At 45.3% G+C, this 17,500-nt stretch overlaps 2 protein-coding genes across 2 annotated transcripts in view; both read right to left on the reverse strand.

The window, feature by feature from the left end:
• LOC143286582 (uncharacterized) overlaps positions 1–7,150 on the reverse strand; it is a 21,347-nt gene extending 14,197 nt beyond the window's left edge. Inside the window, exons 1-4 of the mRNA XM_076594206.1 lie at positions 7,057–7,150; positions 5,857–5,988; positions 4,856–4,972; positions 699–818 (exon numbers count right to left, since the gene is read on the reverse strand). Coding sequence (XP_076450321.1) covers positions 699–818; positions 4,856–4,972; positions 5,857–5,988; positions 7,057–7,138 — 451 coding nt within the window. The 5' untranslated portion in view covers positions 7,139–7,150. The remainder of the gene's footprint in view (positions 1–698; positions 819–4,855; positions 4,973–5,856; positions 5,989–7,056) is intronic.
• A 32-nt stretch (positions 7,151–7,182) lies between these two features.
• LOC143286351 (uncharacterized) overlaps positions 7,183–17,500 on the reverse strand; it is a 13,964-nt gene continuing 3,646 nt past the window's right edge. The window contains exons 3-9 of the mRNA XM_076593892.1: positions 14,764–14,907; positions 13,732–13,863; positions 12,633–12,764; positions 12,085–12,216; positions 11,424–11,564; positions 7,445–7,570; positions 7,183–7,238 (exon numbers count right to left, since the gene is read on the reverse strand). Of these exons, the coding sequence (XP_076450007.1) occupies positions 7,183–7,238; positions 7,445–7,570; positions 11,424–11,564; positions 12,085–12,216; positions 12,633–12,764; positions 13,732–13,863; positions 14,764–14,907 (863 nt within the window). The remainder of the gene's footprint in view (positions 7,239–7,444; positions 7,571–11,423; positions 11,565–12,084; positions 12,217–12,632; positions 12,765–13,731; positions 13,864–14,763; positions 14,908–17,500) is intronic.

Consider the following 17,500-nt stretch of genomic DNA (forward strand, 5'->3'; position numbering starts at 1 on the left):
TGAAGGGAAGGAGGAAAAAAGGTGGAAGGAAGGAATGAAGGAAGAAAGGAAGGAATGGAGAAGGGAACTAATGAAGAAAGAAATGAAGGGAAGAAGAAAAGGTGGAAGGAAGGAATTAAGAAAGGAATGAATGAAGAAAGAAAAGAAGGGAAGAAGAAAAGGTGGAAGGAAGGAATGAAGAAAGAAAGGAATGAATGAAGAAAGAAAAGAAGGGAAGGAAGAAAACGTGGAAGGAAGGAAGGAAGAAAGAAAGGAAGGAAAGAAGAAAAACTGAACTAAAGGAAGCCAGGGCTACACTCCCCTGAACACAAGTTTGTAACCAACATAGCTACACTGACACACAACAACAGTAAAACAGGACACCAGAAGACACCACCACCACCAACAAACTACAGCAATACAACAACAAGAAAACAGCAACAACAACAGCAAAACAACAACATTAACAACAACAACAACAACAACATTAACAAGATGGTTCCAGAGGGGAGTAAAGGAGGCAGTCCACATCACCGCCAGGAACCCCACCCACAACCGTGACCGGCCGACACAACCAGCCTTCGGTGTACTCCTCACTCGTCAAGTCACATTGTCGTGAGATCGGTTTAACTTGGTAGCCATTATAAATAAACATTAACAACAACAACAACAACAACAGCAAAAGCAATACAAGCGCAGAGAACGAAACACAAACTGACCACAGGCCCCGTCCATCTTGCTGACCAAGGGCCAGGGGCAGTAACAGGTGGAGTTGTCGCTGCAGTCCATGCTGTTGCCGCAGTCTGTCTTGCCCGCACACGCCCCTCCCTGTGCTACACCTGTGCACATCGCCATCATCATTGAGACATGTCTTTCCATTTTTCTCTCCATCCTGGCGCAGTTAGTGTTTAACTGTTTAACACCCTGACCCCCACCCCATCATCATTTTCTCTCTCCACACTGTTGCAGTTAGTGTTTAACTGTTTAACACCCTGACCCCCACCCCATCCTCATTCTTTCACTCTCTCCACCCTGGTGCAGTTAGTGTTTAACTGTTTAACACCCCCACCACCACCCTATCATCATTTTCTCTCTCTCTCCACCCTGGTGCAGTTAGTGTTTAACTGTTTAACACCTCCACCCCGTCATCATTCTCTCACTCTCTCCATCCTGGCGCAGTTAGTGTGTAACTGTTTAACACCCCCACCACCACCCCATCATCATTTTCTCTCTCTCCACCCTGGTGCAGTTAGTGTTTAACTGTTTAACACCCTGACCCCGTCATCATTCTCTCACTCTCTCCATCCTGGTGCAGTTAGTGTTTAACTGTTTAACACCCCCACCACCACCCTATCATCATTTTCTCTCTCTCCACCCTGGTGCAGTTAGTGTTTAACTGTTTAACACCCTGACCCCATCATCATTCTCTCACTCTCTCCATCCTGGTGCAGTTAGTGTTTAACTGTTTAACACCCCCACCTCATCATCATTCTCTCACTCTCTCCATCCTGGTGCAGTTAGTGTTTAACTGTTTAACACCCTGACCCCCACCCCATCATCATTCTCTCACTCTCTCCATCCTGGTGCAGTTAGTGTTTAACTGTTTAACACCCCCACCACCACCCTATCATCATTTTCTCTCTCTCCACCCTGGTGCAGTTAGTGTTTAACTGTTTAACACCCTGACCCCATCATCATTCTCTCACTCTCTCCATCCTGGTGCAGTTAGTGTCTAACTGTTTAACACCCTGACCCCATCATCACTCTCTCACTCTCTCCATCCTGGTGCAGTTAGTGTGTAACTGTTTAACACCCCCACCACCACTCCATCATCATTCTCTCACTCTCTCCATCCTGGTGCAGTTAGTGTTTAACTGTTTAACACCCTGACCCCATCATCACTCTCTCCATCCTGGTGCAGTTAGTGTGTAACTGTTTAACACCCCCACCACCACCCCATCATCATTTTCTCTCTCTCCACACTGGTGCAGTTAGTGTTTAACTGTTTAACACCCTGACCCCCACCCCATCATCATTCTCTCACTCTCTCCATCCTGGTGCAGTTAGTGTGTAACTGTTTATCACCCTGACCCCCACCCCATCATCATTCTCTCACTCTCTCCATCCTGGTGCAGTTAGTGTTTAACTGTTTAACACCCCCACCACCACCCCATCATCATTTTCTCTCTCTCTCCATCCTGGTGCAGTTAGTGTTTAACTGTTTAACACCCCCACCACCACCCTATCATCATTTTCTCTCTCTCCACCCTGGTGCAGTTAGTGTTTAACTGTTTATCACCCCCACCTCATCATCATTCTCTCACTCTCTCCATCCTGGTGCAGTTAGTGTTTAACTGTTTAACACCCCCACCACCACCCTATCATCATTTTCTCTCTCTCCACCCTGGTGCAGTTAGTGTTTAACTGTTTAACACCCCCACCACCACCCTATCATCATTTTCTCTCTCTCCACCCTGGTGCAGTTAGTGTTTAACTGTTTATCACCCCCACCTCATCATCATTCTCTCACTCTCTCCATCCTGGTGCAGTTAGTGTTTAACTGTTTAACACCCCCACCACCACCCTATCATCATTTTCTCTCTCTCTCCATCCTGGTGCAGTTAGTGTTTAACTGTTTAACACCCTGACCCCCACCCCATCATCATTCTCTCACTCTCTCCATCCTGGTGCAGTTAGTGTTTAACTGTTTAACACCCCCACCACCACCCTATCATCATTTTCTCTCTCTCTCCATCCTGGTGCAGTTAGTGTTTAACTGTTTAACACCCCCACCACCACCCTATCATCATTTTCTCTCTCTCTCCATCCTGGAGCAGTTAGTGTTTAACTGTTTAACACCCCCACCACCACCCTATCATCATTTTCTCTCTCTCTCCATCCTGGTGCAGTTAGTGTTTAACTGTTTAACACCTCCACCACCACCCTATCATCATTTTCTCTCTCTCCACCCTGGTGCAGTTAGTGTTTAACTGTTTAACACCTCCACCACCACCCTATCATCATTTTCTCTCTCTCCACCCTGGTGCAGTTAGTGTTTAACTGTTTAACACCTCCACCACCACCATTCACTCACTGTCTTTACCCTTACCTGGCGTAATTAACACTTTATTCTTTACCCTGTACCCTTTACACTGTTGTTTGGGGTTCGCTGTACTGAGCTGCCTGCATTGTCCCACGTTTGGCTGAAGGCCACAGGAGGCGTACTTGGGGTCAGGTCATGCTGACAGTGCCAGATGTCACATTCTTGCACCTCTCCTCTCTTTTTCACACACAGCTGTCACCGCACTTCATCATAATTTACCACGACAGTTCAATTACCACGTGCATTCTACGGAGGCCATCAGAAAAGAAAATGTGGCTTAGTTCCAGCTGTGCATAAAATAAAATTTCATATTCGTTAACTTAAAAAACAAACAAACAACAACAACAAAACAAAAACAAAACAAAAAAAGAAAAAAAAAGAAAAGAAAAAAAAAAGAGGCCAGGAGATGAAACGATTAACAAATACTTAGGAAGTGGCTGGGCTAGTTCCAATGTACCTTTTATTTACCTGTGTTCTAGCTGAATCAGCAGCATCAGCAGCGTTGACTTGAAGTTGTGTACCTTGTGAATGGAGAGAGTTACCACTCTTTACTATTTGTTGCATTGTGTTAATTGCTTTAGGCTTGTTCATGTGAGATGATGCAACAGAATGCGATAGAAATAAATGGGCTGTTTGTTCTGTTTGATGATGAATGGCTGTTGAGGACGACAAAAGGTTTGATGTGGAGGTCCGTTAGTTTGGGGACCTCATGCTAAGGTCGTAATCAACGCTTTTGTTTTCATAAAATAAACAGGGCCCAAGAGATACAGATACCTGCAGTGTCAGCCAGAAAATGTAAGCAACACTTTGAATTACGCAGCCGTGCAGTGGATGATCACTGACTGGTTGCTCCTTGTCATCACCTTTAAGTCCACAGTTCTGCTGTTTCCACAGCTTTAGAAATGAGCGGGCCAGTGGCCGAAAAACACCGCGATGATTTTAATCTCTGAAAGTGTTCGAACCCGCGCCATCTCAGTCCGTGGTGGTAACCACTTCACCATGGCGGCTGTTTGCAGGAGCTATTTATGGCAATTTAGAACTTCAGTCTAACCTTTCGCCTTGCGTTTTGATTTTATATCTCAATGAAATAAAACCTTTCGTAGACAGGCAAGTTTCGTTAGCCTTTTTCAAAACTTTATATCTTAACAAAGTTACACTTTCTGTACCAAATTATTTTATCTATTCCAAACTGTGAAACAGTTTATGTTCATTATATTGATATTCATGCCTATATCCCACGCTTAGCTTTTTCGTAATTTTCCAAAATATTGCCAGAAGATTCAAGTGTTGCAACTCTAGAACATGAACTGGATACAATTTTGTACTTGCGTGCATGCAGGCCTTTATTCATGGGTGAAAGTGTGACTTTTCGTGTATGTGACAAAGTAGAATAAACTCAAGCATTGTTGACTGAACCTTTATGTAAATTACGCCAAGAATGCAAATAAAACATTTAATACTCACTTTTCTCTTAACCTTTTGTGTTCTCCATTTTTTTTCCTCTGAACCTGTTGTTTTCGTCTCCATTAATTTTCAATCACGCAAATTAATCGATTATTTTCATTTGCTGGGTCTGGCCATGAAGACGACTATGATCCCGTAAGGGCGACTTGCAGGTGCTTAATCCATGGGATACATCCTCAAAGTTGGTTTTACCCAACTCACGTCGACTGCTTGTATGACGGCGTGTTGGCACACCATGCTTCAGTCAGCAGATTATCAATCAAAACACCGGAGACTGGAACACAAGCCCTGCAAGGTAGGCATGCTCACCGCAGAACTGGGTCCCTCGGGCGGTGTAGCCCTCCCAGCAGACACAGGTGCTGTTCTGACAGTGCATGAAGTCCCCGCAGTCACTGGTCTGTGCACACAGTGCTGAACGCTCCGCGCCTGTCAGTGAGTGATGCACGTGGAACATGGTCATTGCATGGAGTTGTACTGCATTGCGTTGCGTTGGGTTGGGTTGTATTGCACTGTGGTGTTTTCTGTTGAGTCGTTTTGGGGTGTGTTAGGTTGTGTTGTGTTGCGTTGCGTTGCATTGTATTGGGTTGTACTGTTCTCTGTTGTGTTGTGTTTCTTTGAGTGATGTTGTGCTGGGATGTGTTGGGTTGTGTTGTGTTGCGTTGCATTGCACTGTGCTATTTTATGGTTGGGTTGGGTTGTTTTGTGCGGTTTTATGTTGTGTTTCTTTGAGTGATGTTGTGTTGGGTTGGGTTGCGTTGCGTTGCCTTGCACTGTGTTATTTTGCAGTCAGATGGGTTGTTTTGTGCTGTGCTCTGTTGAGTTTCTTTTAGTGATGTTCTTTTGGGTTGTGTTGTGTTTCGTTGTGTTGCGTTGCGTTGCATAACACTATATTAGATTGTATTGTGTTATACTGCAGAGGATCACACCATAATGTGTCAAAATGTTATCGCATTGAGTTTCTTTGCCACAACAGTATATGTGTGTTTGTTTTCATCACAGAGAGAGAGAGAGAGAGAGAGAGAGAGAGAGGGGGGAGAGAAAGGGGGGGGGGGGGTGGGGAGAGAAAGTGCGAGAGAGAGAGAGGAGAAAAAGATATAGAGACAGAGAGGGGAGAGAGAGAGAGAAAGGGGAGGGGGTGAGAGAGAGAAAGAGCGAGAGAGAGAGAAGAAAGAGAGACAGAAAGAGAGAGAGAGAGAGAGAGAGAGAGAGAGAGAGAGAGAGAGGAGAGAGAGAGAGAGAGAAAGAGAGAGAGAAACGGACAAAACGGAGACAGAGGGACACAGACAAGTGCACAAACAAGTCAAACTGACCGCATCCGCCCAGACGGGTCGGGACGAAGGCAGGCCGGCACACACACGACCCATGACCCCCTGACCTCTGACACAACATGTGGTCACCACAGGTACTCGCCTCATCTCCACACTCCTCCCCTACCACCCTCCCTGCAACCAACAACCATACACGCACGCAGGCACACGTGCACAAATTCAGGCATGTACATTCATAAGCGCACACAAAATACCTTCCACGATACAATATTGAATCTAAAAATCTGAGAAACGGTAATAATTATTTGTCTCCACTACGTTGACATGCCATCGTCTTTCTTGAGGTACACCGATGTCACATGTCCACTCCTGCAAATAATTCTTGACAGTCTTTTGTGGGAGACCCTGGAGTGATGGCCTAGAAATAACGCGTCCGCCTAGGAAGCGAGAGAATCTGAGCGTGCTGGTTCGAATCACGGCTCAGCCGCCGATATTTTCTCCCCCTCCACTAGACCTTGAGTGGTGTTTTGGACGTTAGTCATTCGGATGAGACGAAAAACCGAGGTCCCGTGTGAAGCATGCACTTAGCGCACGTTAAAGAATCCACAGCAACAAAAAAGTTGTTCCTGGCACAATTTTGTAGAAAAATCCACTTCGACAGGAAAAACAAATAAAACTGCACACAGGAAAAAATACAAAAAAATGGGTGGCGTTGTAGTGTAGCGACGCACTCTCCCTGGGGAGAGCAGCCCGAATTTGACACAGAGAAATCTGTTGTGATAAAAAGAAATACAAAATACAAATACAAAACATTTCAGTGAACACATGTCATGAGGTACACCTGTCGTTTTTCCTACCGGTATTTCTTCTCTCTTTTTTTCTTTTTTTTCCTGTCCTATCATCTGCGCCGTTTCGGTGGCATTACTCCCACGCCGCTCGTTCCGAGTCGCCCATACACGGCCACATCCGGTTTCGTCTGCCGCAATCCTAGCATCGGCAGTCAACAGGGAACCATCGATGTCAGGTCGCCAGGAGGCCACACATCAAAGGAGACCCTGCGCTGCTGCTGCTGAGTTATTTCGGTAGTGTTCAGTAGTGCCTGCTGATTTAACGTACTTAGTGCACCACCTACTATGTCCCCTACTGACGACAATAATAGCTTTGTCGCGGAGCCAGACAGAGTGAGCGTCCCCTCCCCCCACCTCCTCCCCATCAGACTGGATAATAATACAGCAATCTCACCACAGGTGCCAGAAGTGGTGGCAATGAAGCGCTGTGTGCAGGAACAGACGCGCTGCCCGAGCAGTCCCAAGGAACAGTTCATGTGGTCTCCGCAGTCGGCTGTCACTGAGCACACCCCTCCCTCCCTCACACCTGTAACAATGCATCGTGGCTGCCATACTCACTGCATAGAATGATTTTCACTTGCACACACACACACACACAAACACACACACCCATGGTCACTAACACAGATACACAGAGACATGGACGCACACACACACATACACACAATTCACGCATGAACATACCCCACAGACACAAACACACACCTACAGACACATACTACACGCACAGGGTCACCAACACAGATACACATGGACACACACACAAACACACACACACTGACCACAAGAACCATCGGCGCCGACGACGTAGCCTTGCTGACAGGTGCAGGTGAGGTCAAGGTCGCCGGTACAGTTCATGTGACCTCCACAGTCCGCTGTGCTGACACACCCACTGCCGGCCCTCAGCCCTGTCAGCAACATCACAGCAGTATGTGAATTATGTGACCGGTCTTTCTCAGCAACATCACAGCAGTATGTGAATTATGTGACCGGTCTTTCTCAGCAACATCACAGCAGTATGTGAATTATGTGACTGGTCTTTCTCATTTCTCATCATCTTTTATTATTATCATTATTATTATTACCTTTTTTTTTACAAAAAATATTATTTATTTATTAATTAATTTATTTATTTATGTACGCTTACAGTTGACTTCATCAAGTTTTTGCGCCTTATACATATTATTAGTAGTAGTAGTTCTCTTTTATGTATTTATCTATTATTTATTCATCCCCCTCCCCCTTTTTTTCCCAAGGCCTGACTAAGCGCATTGGGTTACGCTGCTGGTCAGGCATCTGCCTGGCAGATGTGGTGTAGCGTATATGGATTTGTCCGAACGCAGTGATGCCTCCTTAAGCCACTGAAACTGAAACAAACCTTTTCACAGAAACATCACAGCTGCATGTGAATTATGTGATTGGTCTTTATTGCTTCATTAGCCTAGTCAGCAACATCACAACGGCATGTGAATTATGTGATTGGTCTTTATTGCTTCATTAGCCTAGTCAGCAACATCACAACGGCATGTGAATTATGTGATTGGTCTTTATTGCTTCATTAGCCTAGTCAGCAACATCACAACGGCATGTGAATTATGTGATTGGTCTTTATTGCTTCATTGGCCTAGTCAGCAACATCACAGCTGCATGTGAATTATGTGATTGGTCTTTATTGCTTCACTGGCCTAGTCAGCAACATCACAACGGCATGTGAATTATGTGATTGGTCTTTATTGCTTCATTAGCCCTGTCAGCAACATCACAGCGGCATGTGAATTATGTGATTGGTCTTTCCTCCTTCATTGGCCTAGTCAGCAACATCACAGCGGCATGTGAATTATGTGATTGGTCTTTATTGCTTCATTAGCCTAGTCAGCAACATCACAGCGGCATGTGAATTATGTGATTGGTCTTTATTGCTTCATTAGCCTAGTCAGCAACATCACAGCGGCATGTGAATTATGTGATTGCACATATCATGATTAGTCTTTCTTCCTCCTCTCTCTGTGTCTGTCTGTCTGTCTGTCTCTCTCACAGTCCTGAGAACAACATCCCAGGAGCATGTACATTTCGTGATTAATCTTTCTTTCTCCTCCCCCCCCCCCTCTCTCTCTCTCTCAGTCCTGGCATTAACATCACACCGGCATGTACATTCTGTGATCAGTCTCTCTCTGTCTGTCTGTCTCTCTCTTTCTCTCACAGCCCTGAAAGCAACATCACATTAACATCACGGCAGATAATGCTCTGGCAGTATAAAAATGTAAATAAATCATCATCACATCACAGCAGAGTTTACATTCCGTGAACAGTACATCACTCCACCTCTCTCTCTCTCTCTGTGTCTCTGTCTGTCTGTCTCTCTCTCCCTCTCTTTTACGTCTGTCTCTGTCTGTCTGTCTCTCTCTGTGTGTCTCTGTCTCTCTGTACCGAAACGCCCTCAGTCCAGACAGCAACATCACACCAACATGGTAGCAACATTCACATTTCGTGAAGTCTACCACATCTCTCTCTTTGTTTCCGTCTCATAGTTCTAATTGTCCTTTAAAAAATGTGCATACCAAAGTCTTCAACTGGAAATAATTTAGGAGTCTTGAAAGAGAGAGAGAGGGGGGCAGAGAGAGAGAGAGAGAGAGAGAGAGAGAGAGACAGAGAGAGAGACAGAGACAGAGACAGAGAGAGAGGTTCAAGATTCAAGATTCAAAAACTTTATTACTCAAGGATAAAGATTTTAGGCATTGCCTAGTCTTCCAACCTGTCCTTGTGACAACAAAAACAGTAACGATAAGACACAACAATAATAACAACAGTAAATACTACAACTACTACTACTACTACCACCACCACCACTACTACTACTATGTACTACTACTACTACTACTACTACTACCACCACCATCCCTACTACTAATGATAATTAGAATACTAATCAACGTACCATCATCATCATTATATATATATATATATATATATATATATATATATATAAATATATAAATACACACACACACACACACACACACACACACACACACACACACACACATATATATATATATATATATATATATATATATATATATATATATATATATATGTGTGTGTGTGTGTGTGTGTGTGTATTTATATATATATATATATATATATATATATATATATATATATATATATATATATATACAGAGAGAGAGAGAGAGAGAGACAGAGAGGGGGGAGGGAGATACAGACATGACTGAACATACAGAGACAAAGACGGAGAAAGAGAGATACATGTATACACAGCTTGGCATACAGACAGATGCATTCAGGGACAGAGAAAAGAGACAGGCAGGGACAGAGAGATAGACACAAGACAGACAGACATACCAGAGAACGGGACAGGCAGGGACAGAGAGACACAGAGATAGACACAAGACAGACAGACATACCATAGAAAGGGACAGGCAGGGACAGAGAGATAGACACAAGACAGACATACCAGAGAAAGGGACAGGCAGGGACAGAGAGACAGAGAGATAGACACAAGACAGACAGACATACCAGAGAAAGAGACAGGCAGGGACAGAGAGACAGAGAGATAGACACAAGACAGATAGACATACCAGAGAAAGAGACAGGCAGGGACAGAGAGATAGACACAAGACAGATAGACATACCACAGAAAGGGACAGGCAGGGACAGAGAGACAGAGATAGACACAAGACAGACATACCATAGAAAGGGACAGGCAGGGACAGAGAGACAGAGATAGACACAAGACAGACATACCATAGAAAGGGACAGGCAGGGACAGAGAGACAGAGAGATAGACACAAGACAGACATACCACAGAAAGGGACAGGCAGGGACAGAGAGATAGACACAAGACAGATAGACATACCATAGAAAGGGACAGGCAGGGACAGAGAGACAGAGATAGACACAAGACAGATAGACATACCATAGAAAGGGACAGGCAGGGACAGAGAGATAGACACAAGACAGACATACCAGAGAAAGAGACAGGCAGGGACAGAGAGACAGAGAGATAGACACAAGACAGACAGACATACCAGAGAAAGAGACAGGCAGGGACAGAGAGATAGACACAAGACAGATAGACATACCATAGAAAGGGACAGGCAGGGACAGAGGGACAGAGATAGACACAAGACAGACAGACATACCAGAGAAAGGGGCAGAGGCAGTGAAACCTTCAGGAAATCAAACTTTTTTTTCGATATTTTTTATATTTAGAAAACAACACAGTTCTTTTCACGGCACGTTGCTTGACACATATCATTGTCCTTATTTTATGCTGATGCTAAGTACAATGTCTATTTGTTTAAAAAAAAAACTTCACTGTTATCAATACCTGACGAAAATGTGTCCAAGTTGACCTTCAAAAAAGTCGATTAAAGAAAGTCTTTTTTTTCTTTCTTAAAGAGGGAAAGGGAATATAACCCTCATAAAGAAAATACATAAATGAGTCTACAGAATTCAAGAAAGAAAACAAAAAGAGGAAAATGGTAAAACACGAAATACACACTGCATACTAAAATAATAATAATAATAATAAACAATATAGAGAACAAAATAAACTGCAGAGAAATACAATAATCTCCACCAGAAAAACAAACAAACAACAACAACAAAACACACACACACACACACACGCACAACAGAAAAAAACAACAACAAACAAAAACACCACCAATATACAGCACGGAGAGAACAAACAGAACCACAACACAGAGACCGTCGCGAGTTGCGACCCCTCCTTACCACAGCGCCCCCTCTCGGTGGACACGAACCCTCGGTCACAGGAGCAGAGTGGTGTGTGGCGGTGGTGGTGCGTGTGGTTCACACACTGCATGTGGTCTCCGCAGTCCAGGGAGCTGGAACAGTCACCTCCCTCCGCCTTCCCTGTCCACGCAAAGCGCCGTCATCATTACGTTCTCTGTTCACACAAAACCTTGAACATCCCAAAGTTTGCTGCCGTTATGTTTTTACTCTAAAAATGAAGGAATGGGGCTTACGATTAAGGTGGGAATATAGGTGTGTGTGTGTGTGTGTGTGTGTGTGTGTGTGACAGAGACACACTCACACACACACACACACACACACACACACACACACACACACACACAGAGAGAGAGAGAGAGAGAGAGAGAGAGATTTTTTTTCATAAAGGCCACAGCCCCTTTGAAGAGGGATATACAGCAAAGTGCTTAAGTCATACATTCAAAGGTCTTCATGATGTAACATATACACTTCTCCTTTAGAGTTAGAGAGAGAGACACACACACAGAGACAGAGACAGAGAGAGAGACAGTATAACTGTGTGTATGCGTTTGAGCATGTGTGCGTGTGTGTAAATCATCTTCTCATCAGATTATTTGACTTTCTCTACAGTCTCAAACACACACACACACACACAACTCACCGCATGATTGATCGCTCTTCATGACGAAATCTGAGTTGCACTGACACTGGTGCTTCCCTTCTGACGTCAGGACGCACGTCATGTTGACAGCACATGGAGATGACGTGGAACACAGCTCACCGGCCGCCACAGCTAGTGGTGACAGAAAAAAAAAACATGTCAGAAAGGAATTAGGAAGCAGGGGACAGAACAGTAAGAGATTCTGAAGTGGGGGAACAGACTGCAAAGGAATAATTATAGATGTGTGTGTGTGTGTGTGTGTGTGTGTGTGTGTGTGCGTGTATGTGTGTGTATGTGTGTGTATGTGTGTGTGCGTGTGTGTGTGTGTGTGTGTGTGTGTATGTATGTGTGTGTGCGTGTGTGTGTGTGTGTGTGTTGAGTGGGTGGGTGTGTACTCCGCATCATGCAGTGCTTCTACCTATCACACACACACACTCTCTCTCTCAAGTGCGCGCGCGCACGCACACCCACACACACACACACACTCACAAAAACACACATGAAAAACACACACAAAAACACGTGCTCAATAGGTTCTACGGTCTCACCACAGGTGTTGTTAACGGTGACCACGTGCCCGGAGGCACACAGACATCGGGCCGGCTGACCGGAGACAGACCGACACTCCATGTGGTCCCCACACCGATCAGTGTCGTCACATAGACCCCCCTGCAGCCTGCCTGAACGACACGACAGGTATACAGGTCATTAGATATCTCCTTGCCTGAATGACAGGTGTACAGGTCATTCCATACATCCTTCCTGAACGACACAACAGGTATACAGGTCATTCCGTACATCCTACCTGAACGACACAACAGGTATACAAGTCATTCCGTACATATCACCTTGCCTGAATGACAGGTGTACAGGTCATTCCATACACCCTGCCTGAACGACAGGTATACAGGTCTTTGCATACATCCTGTCCGAACAACACGACAGGCGTACACGTCATTGCATACATCCTGCCTGGAAGACACGACAGGTATACACGTCATTGCATACATCCTGCCTGGAAGACACGACAGGTATACAGGTCATTCCATACATCCTGCCTGAATGACAGGTATACAGGTCATTCCATACATCCTACCTGAACAACAGGTATACAGGTCATTACATGCATCCTGCCTGAACAACATGACAGGTGTACAGGTCATTCCATACATCCTGACTGAACAACACGACAGGTGTACAGGTCATTACATACTTCCTACCTGAACGACAGGTTACCATCACTCTACACATTGGTCTGTGACGTCACCTGGGCCCCCATACATAATGCCTGAACGACATGTGTACATGTCATTGCTATCACGATTCACGCACTGGTCTGTGCCCTGACACTCCTACTCTGTTTCAAACAATATACAGGCATATCGTTCATCCATCACAATAAATCAATCACACGTAAAAGCAAAAACGCTGCATTCACTCACTCGCGCAAATATACCCATCATAATAACTCATTCATACACATGGTGGAGTCTATAAACAGGAAAAAAAAGTACCCACACATACGCGCACACCTATACACATACCCAGACAAACATGGGGCGGGGGGCCGGGGGGAGGAGGAAGAAGAACAACAACAACAACAACTTCAACAAACAGCAACCACAACAACAAGAAACAAACGCTCACCACAAAACCCGTCTCTCCTGACACGGAAGCCCGTTGCACAGCTGCACACAGTGGACCCTGTGTCCCCCGGCCCGCACAGCATGTCACGGCCACACGTTCGTACCTCCTCGCACAGGGATGATACAGGCTGTCCTGCACACATCAACAACACACTACAGTACAGCACACAACAAAACACTCCAGCGCAATGTTGTACAACATGGTATACTGTGTGTAACATATCAGCACAATAATTGTACACCACACTGCAATGCACAAAACCTCAGCGTAATCTTGCACGGGTCATTACATACATCCTGCCTGAACAACACGACAGGTATACAGGTCATTCCACACATCCTGCCTGAACGACAGGTATACAGGTCATTACATACATCCTGCCTGAACAACACGACAGGTATACAGGTCATTACATACATCCTGCCTGAACAACACGACAGGTGTACAGGTCATTACATACATCCTGCCTGAATCGTAAAGTACATTACTGCACAATATTGTAAAGTACTTTGCGATACACTATACCTCAGCGCAACGTTGTACAGTACGGTACAGTATAGTACGTAACATAGCACAATATTCGTATATTACTGTGCAACACACAACACCACGGCGCAATGTTGTACAGTACGGTACAGTATAGTACAATACAGCACATTATTATTGCATAGTACTGTGGAGTATACAAAACCTCAGCACAGTCTTTTCCAGTACAGTACCAGTATCAGTATCAGTACCAGTAGCTCAAGGAGACGTCACTGCGTTCGGTCAAATCCATCTACGATATACCACATCTGCCAAGCAGATGCCTGACCAGCAGCGTAACCCAACGCGCTTTGTCAGGCCTTGAGAAAAAAATAAAATCAAACAAAAATATGACAAATCAACAGAATGTTGTACAGTACTGTTCACAAAACTCGGCACAGGATTACCATCTTCCCTCACCTCACCTCTCTTCTTTCTCTCGCACTGTCCCTTTCACACACACACACTGGCTCCAGACAGGCTAGTCACCACAGTTGACCCACTGACCACAGTATCCAAAGCCGTTGATCTGCAGTCCAGGCCGACACAGACATCGCTGGGACGAGTCTTCAGGGTCTGTGGTGTCCGTGGTGCAGTTCATGTGGTCCCCACACTCACTGCTGTCCGAACACAGCGATCCTACCGGCACACCTGTCGTCACAGGTAAGACACACAGGTCACCCCACACGGAACAGGTATCACACGTCACAGGTCACCACACGGAACAGGTAACGCACGTCACAGGTCACCACACACAGAACAGGTAATACACGTCACGTGTCACCACACGGAACAGGTAACACACGTCACATGTCACCACACGGAACAGGTAACGCACATCACAGGTCACCACACGGAACAGGTAACACAAGTCACAGGTTACCACACGGAACAGGTAACACACGTCACAGGTTACCACACGTCACAGGTCATCACAGGGAACAGGTAACACACGTCACAGGTCACCACACGGAACAGGTAACACACGTCACAGGTCATCACAGGGAACAGGGAACACGTCACAGGTCATCACAGCGAACAGGTAACACGTCACAGTTCACCACACACGGAACAGGTAACACATGTCACCACAAGGAACAGGTAACACACGTCACCACACAAAGAACAGGGAATACACGTCACAGGTCACCACACACGGAACAGGTAACACACGTCACAGGTCACCACATACGGAACAGGTAACACAAGTCACCACACACGTCACAGGTTACCACAGGGAACAGGTAACACACGTCACAGGTCACCACAGGGAACAGGCAACACACGTCACAGGTCATCACAGGGAACAGGTAACACACGTCACAGGTCACCACACGGAACAGGTAACACAAGTCACATGTCACCACACACGGAACAGGTAACACAAGTCACATGTCACCACACACGGAACAGGTAACACAAGTCACATGTCGCCATACACGGAACAGGTAACACACGTCACAGGTCACCACATACGGAACAGGTAACACACGTCACATGTCACCACACAGAACAGGTAACACATGGCACAGGTCATCCCACACGCATAGACGTCACAGCAAAGACTTTAGCCCTACGGAAAGACCCGCCACTTTGCGCGGTAAGTGAAGCCGACCTGACGCAATCGCGAAAACGGCCCATCCCACTTCTCCCGACTAAACGCCTGCTGATGCATACTGTCTGTAACATGGCGAGCAAGCCGAGAGGAAGTTGGTGTGCGGCACCTAATTGCCACAATTCTCGAAAAAAAGGATTCCGACTGTTTTCATTTCCAAAGGATAAAGATAGGTGAGTTTTGTTTTTGTCTTTTGTTTAGATCTAAATGTTGAAAATCTCTCGAAAAAATTTGCAGAGGCTTAGTTCAGTGTATAATTTGGTTTGGCTATCATGCTAGATTCTAGATCTATATCATTTGTATCAGATCTATACAGTTGTAAAATAAAGTGGGAATGATCCCGACGAAGATTCCGACGCACATTTTTGTCTTCTGTTTAAACGTTGATAATAAACTCATTTAAGAAAACAACAACTTATAACCATGTTCACGGCACTCGCTAAAACGTTTGTGAGGGCGAGAGAGGGAAAGGGGTGGGGAGGTGAGAAACGATACAGGGAAAGGGGGGGGGGGATGAGGAGGGGGGTATAAACTTTACTAATTAAAGCCGATTTGTGAGCAGATGGATTTGTAGTAAATCTCTTTTTGTTTTGTTTCAACACAGGTGTAAGAAATGGGTGCAAAACTGAGGGCGTGCAGACCTCGTGGGCCAGTCAGAAACTTATCTCCATGCCAATTGCTGTTTGTGTTCCGACCACTTTGAGGCCAGTCAGTTCATGAACCCCTCCAGCAAAACTTGTCGACTGAACTGGAATGCTGTCCCGACGCTGTTCAGTGTTCCGAACCCCCCTCCAACCATTTCTACAAAACGACCCCTCCCTCAGAGATGCGAACCACCTCCGAAAAAAGCACGCAAGCAAAAGAAGAAAACAACATTGGAAGGTGATGCAGGTAAGTACATCAGTTTAATCTATGCCTAAACCATTAACAAAAACTGATCTAGTAGAAAGTAATAACTATGGATGAGAGATTTGCTTCTCTGGCAGACACATCTAAAGCACCATTGACAAAGTTTAAAAAATCAGCCAGGAGTGTTGTTAATTTGTTCATGTCCGGGAGGTGGGTGTGTGTAGGGAGGGAGGGGGGGTAGGTGGTGTGTGTGTGTGTGTGTGTGTGTGTGTGTGTGTGTGTGTGTGTGTTTTAGAGAGAGACAGAGAAAGAGAGAGAGAAAGCTTATTATAATGTGATTTCTGTCAACAGAGTGTGGACATTTGACACCACCACCACCTGTGGATGCGTCACCAGTCATATCCCCATCTCCAGGAGTGGCAGCGGCTGCTCAGCCATCGAGTTCAGCACAACTGACACCGAAGAAAAAAAGCTATGAAAGTCAAAATCAGGAGGCTACAGCAGAAATGCCGTCGGTTGAATAAACGTCGAAAATGTACCATTACTGCAGATGAAAAGACTGAGATGAAAAAACAACGCCTACTCTCAGAGCTTGAAGAGTTGCTACCCCCACCCACCATGGAATTCATAAGAACCCAAATCCGTCTGTCTGGGAGGAGAAAACGGGGCAATCGTTGGACACCAGCTGAAAAATCTTTAGCTCTGTCTCTATTGCATACCAGCCCAAAGGCGTACAAAATGTTGCAGCAATTTTTTAATTTGCCCGGAATCACCACGCTT

The sequence above is a fragment of the Babylonia areolata genome, chromosome 10, assembly GCF_041734735.1.
Source record: "Babylonia areolata isolate BAREFJ2019XMU chromosome 10, ASM4173473v1, whole genome shotgun sequence".
In the NCBI taxonomy this organism is placed as follows: domain Eukaryota; kingdom Metazoa; phylum Mollusca; class Gastropoda; order Neogastropoda; family Buccinidae; genus Babylonia; species Babylonia areolata.